The sequence below is a fragment of the Pinus tabuliformis genome, chromosome 8 (assembly GCF_031772625.1).
Source record: "Pinus tabuliformis cultivar Carrire ecotype Pingquan chromosome 8, CPIR1, whole genome shotgun sequence".
Taxonomy (NCBI): domain Eukaryota; kingdom Viridiplantae; phylum Streptophyta; class Pinopsida; order Pinales; family Pinaceae; genus Pinus; species Pinus tabuliformis.
This window is the reverse complement of record NC_142294.1, coordinates 334,297,259-334,306,560: the sequence shown is the minus strand read 5'-3', so window position 1 is coordinate 334,306,560 and position 9,302 is coordinate 334,297,259. Positions and strand designations below refer to the sequence as shown.

The 9,302-nt window shown below is 37.9% G+C and overlaps 1 protein-coding gene across 1 annotated transcript; it reads left to right on the top strand.

Moving 5' to 3' along the window:
• Positions 1–7,362: 7,362 nt before the first annotated feature.
• Positions 7,363–8,832, top strand: LOC149235498 (uncharacterized). Its single transcript, XM_089368563.1, has 2 exons — positions 7,363–8,248; positions 8,456–8,832. Exons 1-2 carry the CDS (start codon positions 7,363–7,365, stop codon positions 8,830–8,832), a joined length of 1,263 nt encoding a protein of 420 aa, XP_089224689.1.
• The last annotated feature ends 470 nt before the right edge of the window (positions 8,833–9,302 follow it).

Below are 9,302 nucleotides of genomic sequence, written 5' to 3'. Positions count from 1 at the left end.
GGGTTAAAGAGATCCACACTGAATGATCTATCGGCTTTATCTTCACTTAGTTTAATACTATTCACTTGGAGAGCCTGCATGTGCCCCCACTTCAAGAGCATACTAAATTCATGTAGAACTTAGAGAAGCTATCTTTAAGCTTTTAGTGAAGAATGGAAAAATGTATGGGTTCAATAACAACCAGTCGAGCATTAAGCTTCCAATAATGCTATATTTTACCCTGGAGCACTTTTGTGATTTGGAGGAGATGCCCCCTTGTATTTGTGACACATCTTCAGTTGTGAATTGGAATATTACTAACTGTCATTTCCTTTGAAAGTTACATGATGACTTGGGGAACCTCAACTCTTTAAAAATGTTAAGGAAGGAAAGAAAGTACATTATGCTAAGTTCTCTTATGCTTTTCAAGTTTTTCTTGGATATCTACAACGTTTCAGGTAGGAAAGTACATTCTGTTAATGACAATTTCTCTTGATACAAAGGCCCAATTTCAAATTCTAATGCTTTCAAAAAAAATTGTATAACTGTAATGTTTCTAATGTTGAAAATGCAACAAGATGATGGAGCTTAGTGAAAAGAGGTCACCTTCACTAAGTGGGCCTGCAGGCTATTTTTGGCACAAAGTCTATTTTTAGTCTATGTCGATTTTTAGACATATGGATCATGGTCTATAAGTTGCGGGATGCTATTTGTGGATGATTGGTCATGTTGGTAAAAATAGATGGACTTCTATTTTTAGGCATATGGGCGGAGTCTATTTTTAGACTGCCGGGCTAAAAATAGAACAGTCGAATATTCTTAGCTCTTAATGATATTTGGACTATAAACATTATCTTGTCCTCTTGGAGCACTTATGTTTGAGCTACGGATGTGGCACATGCAACTTCCAGAAGGAAATACACTTTTCTTATGGGTTAGTTGAGCTATTGCATGATGGACTTCAGTTAGAACTCAAGTGATTGAGTTTGGTGGAGTTGATTGAGGAGTTGATGGATTTGTGTTTAGTTTGACTTAGTTGAACTAGTTGTATTTAGTCTAACTACAGAATACAGTAGTGATGAGTGATGTGAATTAATTATTAATTAATTCACTAATTATTAACTCATAAAGCAACTAAACAATACATCAGTTAACTCAATTCATGGATAGTTCAATGGAGATAGGTGTTAGAGGTGGAGACTACTATCAGTTGTGACTATAGCTGTGCATGAGATTTTCACAATTAGTAATTGAGATTTCCAATGAGGATTGTGCAGTACAACCAAAGGGAAAACGAACTTGGATCATTCCTATTCTCATCTTGGATTGCGCAGTGGAGGCAGGCAAACAGTGGAGGAGATTTGAACCTGTGACTTGATTCAGATCTGAGCTAGTTTGTGTGTAACAAGTGGAGATAGTACTGAGTACTTGTGAGGAGTATTGTACTATGTATTGTTACATGTTATCTATCATTATAATATACAGATAGTTGGGGGTTTTCAGCTGTATGCTTTCCCCGTTTACATACTATGATGATATGTGTGATTAATGTTTCAATGTGCGTATGCGATTGCTTTTTATTCCGCAAATTGATGATCAACATAGAGGAGGTTATGTATTATGCATGCATTCTGCAAATAGTGTATAATTGGGATAATCTCTGTGAATAAGTGTTATATTATTCAAAATTTCTACATCTAAAACGAAAGCATATTTCTTCAATTTAAGTATCATGATCCCATATTCCAACTTATTTTTCTGTAAACCATTAGGCTTTGTAGATTTGAATAAATCCATGTGTTTTGATAAGATCCTCTTCCAAATTAGAATGCAGTTTCCTTTTGGCAATAGCCACATACAATGTCTTGATTTTGTTATTGAGAAAATAGAGGTTGTGAAACAAGCTTGTGCCATACAAGGACTTGATTCATTGATTATGTATCAATTATGGCTCTTGATGTAACAATGTCTTGATTTTGTTGCTTGAAAATAGAGGTTACGCTTTACTATTTCACAGAATTTCTTACAATCTTTCCATAAGTATTGATTTGTAATCTTAGTCACTGAGGGATGACAATAATGACAAAGGTAATATTCCATGGTTTGAAGTTACCCTCTTACTAAATATTTAAATATATCACCACAATTTAACTATTAGTTAAAGGAATTGTATTTGATTTGTAAACAATTCATTGATTGATTTATAGATTTTGATTTTTTGCCTTTTTTATTTTTTTCTCAGATTTGGTATGAGATATCTTCCAATATTTGGGTTCCCTAGTTTCCCCACCATAGCTATGAGGTTCAGATGCTATCATTAAATATTCTCAGAACGTTACAACTTTTCTAGTAAGTGTACTTTGAAGCATTGTTGTTGCTTTTCCATGGTGTTAATGCAAATAAGCACTACAACTAGCGTCATTATTTAGATTAAGTGCCAAAATCTAGGTGGTCTGGTAATGATGGAGTGATTTTTTTCTAGCTACTAAGGCCATATGCATTTTTATCTCTTATGTTGTCTTGAGATATTCAAATTCAGAATAAGAATTGAGGTCTTGTTTCCACTGTAGATTGCAGTCAGTTTCTTGAACATAATATATAGTAGATTATATTTTACTAATCAACTATGGATGTGATCCATCACAGGAAAGGAAATTCAAAGTGACTTTGATTTCACGTTGATTTGTCAAAACATCCACACAAGAAAGGAGATTCAAAGTGACACTGATTTCATACTGATTTGTCAAAATGGAGGCAAGAGAACATGAAACTTTCTATTCAACAATGCTCTTAATTTCATATGTACATGCACAGACATATTAGTAAAAAATATTTAAGGGTTGCCCAAGTAATATTTTCCATTCGACTACATTCTTTACAGCTTGTAAATAAATAACTCGAAACAATTCATTACACTACTTGTTATTCTTTATTAATCAGTGGTTAAGATTTTGATATTGAACTGGCTAAGATTTTGCTTCCTTCTGTGAAATTGTGTGTTCTATAATGCTTCTTTTCCATTCACTATGTATAGCATATAAAGTGTGTCTAATGGAGTAGGAAGATTGGAGAGTCTTGTGATCCTTGAACTATGTTACAAGGCAGAAACCCAATGGGGCAGGGTAGCTGCATCCCCACAAAGGGGTCACAAATACCAAAGTTGGTATTGGCTAGTGCCTTGAGCTAGAAAATTTCCTTTACCCTTGTATTAACAGTGAATCCGGAGAGGATTCTAATATTATCTTTATAAGATTTATATTAGTTAATATTGATGAATAAAATTCATGAGACATGAGCTAGGATTTCCTTGCAAGGTGATTGTTGGTTATTGGAAGCTATAATGGCCATTATGCCAGGCTAGGTGGTCACACTCCCAACCATACAAACAAATGTCTCTCAAGCAAGCTAAGAAGGATAATAAATTATCACCCAAGTACTATGGTCCTTACAACGTGTTACAAAATATTGGCACTATGGCATACAAATTGGAGTTTCCTGCATCCTCCCGAGTACACCCAGTTTTCCATGTTTCATGCTTAAATAAGCTTATTGGTGACAAGCTCCGAGTTCAAATAGTGTTGCCAAAACTCATAGAAGAAGGAAAAATCATATTTTAGCATGAACTAGTCACATAAACAAGAACCCGATGGCTATAGAATTGATTAATTTCAGAGTATCTCGTTTTAATGGAAGAACTTACCCGATGAAGATTCCACATGGGAGGATGAGAATTTTATACAATAGCATCCGGGTCTACTCAAGCGTTGAGCGCACCACTTTTTTTAAGGAGAGGGGAATTTTAGGCCCATATAATACTATTGTATCCCCCTTATTGTTATTGTTAGTGTGTCCCCCTATTGTTATTATTGTGCCCATGTATCCCCCATGTTGTTATTTTTGTTCCACATAAAAGCCCACTATTGTTATTATTGTTATGTGGGCCCTGATTATATTTTTACCCCTTAGACTTTTATATATAATGAGGAGGTCTTATCATTTGTATCATCTAAGAATTTTTCACTTATGTAATGTAAAGGAGGTTTCCCCCTCAAAGAGAATAATTTTTTGGTCATTGATCTATCTTTCCTCTATTTTGTGAGTTAGTTGCATAAAACTATGCTTGAATATATATCTTGTTAATACAATCATCTAGTCGTAGCATCTCAGATCAATCTCATTGAAATCAAAACAAAGAAAGGTGAAGCAAGGAGATGGAAGATGACAAAATCATACCATGAACACATTATGGAGACTTGCATTCATATGACCCATTGGCCATAAGAATATATGATGCAAATGGAACGCCCTAAGGCCAAGTCTATAGCAATAAAGTGGAACATAATCTAGTATAAGACATCAACATATGAATTTTTTAATTTATAAATGTGATAGTTAAGTATTCTTGTAATTTTGAAATATTGAATTTAGAAAATGTTTACCTGTCGTCTATGATGGATTCATAATGGTGTATATATATGTTATATAAGATTTAGTTTCCTTGATTTTCTTAAGTTTCTAAAGTTGTCCAAATTTCAAGTTGGATTTAGTTTTAGGGATAGGATCCTTATGTGAACCCCATAGAGAAAAAAATTAATTAGAATTTAGATTTAATGTGGAGTTAGATTAATTTGAATTTTTGATTTCATTTTTTTTTAAATGTCATGTATAGTATTCATGTTGAGCATGGACGAAATCTTATAGATCTGTATATATTTCATACATTTGGTTTGTAGAGAATCCATTTCAGTATTTAACAACCAAGTTGATATGATATTATTTTACTTAAAATGGAAATTCAATTGTCTAGGTTATGAACAACATTGAAATATTTTTATGTTATTCATAAATATCATGTGTGAGTTTGATATAAAACATGGAAAGAGTTACACACATGCTTCATAGTGGATTGTGAAAATGAAACATATATATCTATATATATATATATATGTTTGTGTGTGTGTGTGTGTGTGTGTGTGTGTGTGTGTGTGTGTGTGTCATGTTATGACTATTAAGCTCTTTTAGATAACCTCAAAACAAATAAAATCGAATAAAACTTGTTCGTAGTTTACATATTCAAACTACAAACAAGTTTTATTCGATTTTATTTGTTTTGAGGTTATCTAAAATTGGTTAATAGCCATAACATGATATATATATATATATATATATATATATATATATCATGTTATGGCTATTAAGCACTTTTAGATAACCTCAAAACAAATAAAACTTGTTTGTATTTTACATATTGACGTATTTTAAAACCATTGTAATTTAAAATATATTGATTGTGCACTAAAAAACACTTTATACAAGTCAATATGACAACTAAAATTGTAATTATGTAAAATTTTACTTCTTGAATGTTCTTAATTAGAGGTATTAAGATAAGGAAATGATTGGAATACTTGGATAGGTAAGTATATTTCAGAAAGTTCATAAAATTATAGAAACATATCATTAATTGTTTAAATTAACATACATTGATTGCATTAAAAGACACTTTCTACAAGTTCAATATTAAATTAATGTACATTATATATTTTAGTTCACTTTAAGTATCAAAGTGACTTAAAGGAGGTGTTCGGAGCTCTGGAGATTACGGCTAGGGTTCTGCATTGTGCTCAGACGGCGCAGACTGCTCTGCGCAGACAACCAACAAGGACCTGACTATCCGAGCAGGCTTTTCAAAACAGAGGAGTAAGAGGGCGCAGGACACATGGGCGACCCCCAGGGGGGGGCTTCTGCAACCTCCCCCAGCGTACACGAAGTACAGCACCACAATGAGAGATCAATTCGGTTTGGATCAATCCATGAGAACGTCATCAATCCAGAAATCCTACGCCAGAATGAACGCAAAGGAAAAGAGCATCTGAAAGATAAGGTAAATGGAGAGAATGTGAAGCCAACCCCAACAGAGGGTACCCAGAGGGTCTCTTCAACCACATGCAAACCAATAGCTACAGATCGACCCAGAATCGAACTGCCGGGGGAAAAAATAGAAGCAAGAATCCAATACATGATGGATCATGCACTCATTGGGAAGTTCATAGGGTTTTGGCCGACGGAGAAAGCCCTCTACAGTTGGATTGCAGCGAAATGGAAACCTAAGGGAGATGTGACTCTGCAGTTAGGCCCAAAAGGATTCTTCACAGCAATCTTTTTCTGCCTGGAAGACAAATACAGAATCCTGGTTGAGGGTCCTTATTTCTTCAACTCAGCTGGCCTATACTTGTGGGATTGGGGTCCCAGATTCAACCCGGATCAGGAGGATCTTACATGGGCACCAGTCTGGATAAGACTTTACGGATTACCAGATGAATACTGGGATGAGGACATTCTGAAAAACATAGGAAATGGCTTAGGGGAATATATAAGGACTGCTGAAGAAACGAAACTACGAAGATATACATCCTACGCCCGCATATGCGTCTTCATGCGCCTAGACAAAGCCCTGCCGGAATCGGTAAGTCTCTCTCACCGTGACTATGAGTGGATCCAGCCTTTAGACTATGAACATGTTCCGTTTCGCTGCCGTAAATGCCATGCCATAGGGCATCTATTTAGAGATTGCCCCCTGAATGCTCAAGATAAAGCCCCCTCACCCTCTGATTCGCAGTCCAATGATGGCTTCACCAAAGCCCCCACTCGCAAGAGAGCGCATAAAAAACCACCCACAGGGAAGAAACCCAAACAGAATACGGCCTCTGACCATGCAGTCAGGAACAGCTTTGGAATCCTGGCTAATATCTCGGACGAGCATACTACTTCCTCTCCTCCAAGTTCTGACCACCCCTCTTCCTCTTCACAGCCACCTCCCGAGGCCCCTCCATCCAAAACCCCTCCCTCTAAAGATCCCCCAGCCCACAACTTGGAGAGCAAAGAGAAGCAGCGGGACAAAGATAATGAAATGGAGGTTGATGGATCCTCAGGCCCCGTCCAGGATCCAGATATTCCCACGGAAGAAGACAATCAGGTGCAACAAATGGAGGAAGAGCCGGAAAGTATAGATCTACATGGATTAGACATACTCGAACTAGAAGCAGCATGCAAGAAGAAAGCATATGAAAGCATCCCAGAACTACAGCTGGACAAACTGGAAATGGTCATTTCCAGGGCCTATTATCAAAATCAGCTTGGCATCCAGCCAGGAAGTCACTGGGATCTTAGCCAAACCCCAAAAGATTCCAAAAAAAGGGGAAGAAGAACAGACCTCCAAAGAACAATAGCGCTCGGGAAGATTCTGGTAGACTCCGGTAGGTATGCTAAGCTTACGAAGTACTACAAGCCCTCCCCCAATAGTGAATCATGAAGCTCATTTCATGGAACCTCAGGGGGCTCAACGGCCCAGGAAAACTCAGAATGCTTAAAAATATGGTAAAAATGGAAAAGCCACAAATTTGTTTTTTCCAAGAAACAAAATGTAATAGCACAACTCTAGAAAGAATCCTCTCCAAAGCTTGGCCAGGATGTCAATCAGTTGCTGTAGATGCATCTGGCGCTTCAGGGGGATTAGCCATTGCATGGAACTCTCAAGCACTCACTCTGTCGGACTTCCATGCTTCACACAATCTCATACAGGTTACCTTCCACATAGTCGGCACAAATATTCATGGGAATCTCTCGAATGTTTACTTCCCTCAGGAAGCAAAGGAAAAGATTGCTCTCCTCCACACCTTAGAAGTCCTTAATGCCAATCGAAGGCACCCACTGTGGATAGCAGGAGGGGATTATAACATGATCACAAAATTAGAGGAGAAGATTGGCGGCAGAAACAAGTTGGAACAGGAAAACACCTACTTCAAAAACTTCATTCAGAATGCATCCTTGATAGACTTACAGTTCTGCAATGGCACTTTTACGTGGAGTAATCACATAGCAGGCCTTCATCAAATAGCCTCCAAGCTGGATTGCTTTCTCATATCAGATAACTCGATCCACTTGGGGGGGGATTTCTCGGCGGCCATTCTACCACACTCTGGCTCTGATCATTGGCCGGTTGCCCTTCAATGGCAACGTCCAGGCAATAACACGCGAAGACCTTTCCGCTTTGAGGAGTTTTGGTTCACTCATCCCTCTCTCAGAGACTTCGTCAACTCCACATGGACCTCCTTCCGCCCTCAAGAAGGATCCAAGATGTTTCAGTTTCAACAGAAACTCAAACATCTAAAGCTCTGTCTCAAGAGATGGAACAGAGAGACCTTTGGAAACATATTCAAGGCGCAAAATGATCTTCAAAAAGCCCTGGAGGAACTGCAAAGAGAAATAAGTACATGCGGGCACACAGAGAGAACCCTCGAACAGGAGCAGAGCATCCACAATCAGCTTGAAGAAAGAAGAAAGCAGGAGGAGATATACTGGAAACAGAAATCAAGAATCAGATGGCTAAAAGAGGGAGAAAGAAATACCAAATTTTTCCACAGAACAACAGTGCAACGCAGAATGGGCAACAATATCCCTTACATTCAAAATTCAGGAGGAGAAAAGGTGGAGCAACATGAGGAAATTGAGAAGATACTCCTCGAACACTTTAAGCAGGTCCACCAAGAACCTGACATCAACAGACATCAGGCAATTGAAAGAATTACCTGCAATATACCAAAATTAATCACAGCGGAGCATAATGAACTCCTCCTTAGCCCAATTCAAATGCAGGAAGTGGACAATGCAATGACTCAGCTTAAAGATGGAAAAGCTCCCGGCCCAGATGGTTTTACCACTACTTTCTTTCACAAGTTCTGGGATTTGATAAAGCCGGAAGTCTGGGAGGTGGTGGAGGAGTCGAGAGTTGCTCATTGGCTGCCTCCCTCGCTCAACACCACCTTCATAGTGTTAGGATATTCCGACACATAGGATATAGTTAAGTTCAACCTGGTCTAGTTTAGAGTTAGGTAAAGTGTGTTTCTTTACCGTTGTACATTTTGTAACTTACAATCCGACGGTCACGATATGTAGTGATCCGACGGTTCACTCTCACCTCGGTATTACCGACACTTGATCCGTGGCTTGACACGCGATTGGTCCATGAGTTCTATTTAAAGCGCATGGAGGGTCATTGTTCAGGTAATCCGTGCATGAGAGAAGCTTATGTAAATTTTCATTCTTTGATTAATAAATTGCCTGTAGTACCCACGTTGGGACACGCCGTGGACTGTTTCCCTCCTTGCACTTTGAGGGTTTTAACCACGTCAAAAATACTGGTGTATTGATTTGAGATCTGGTTGTGAGCGGTGTCCTTTTGGTGTTCTTTCTAAGGAACTTACCCTGTAAATTCCTACATGGTATCAGAGCTATTTGAGGGCCGCGGCCGTTGGTGATCCAAA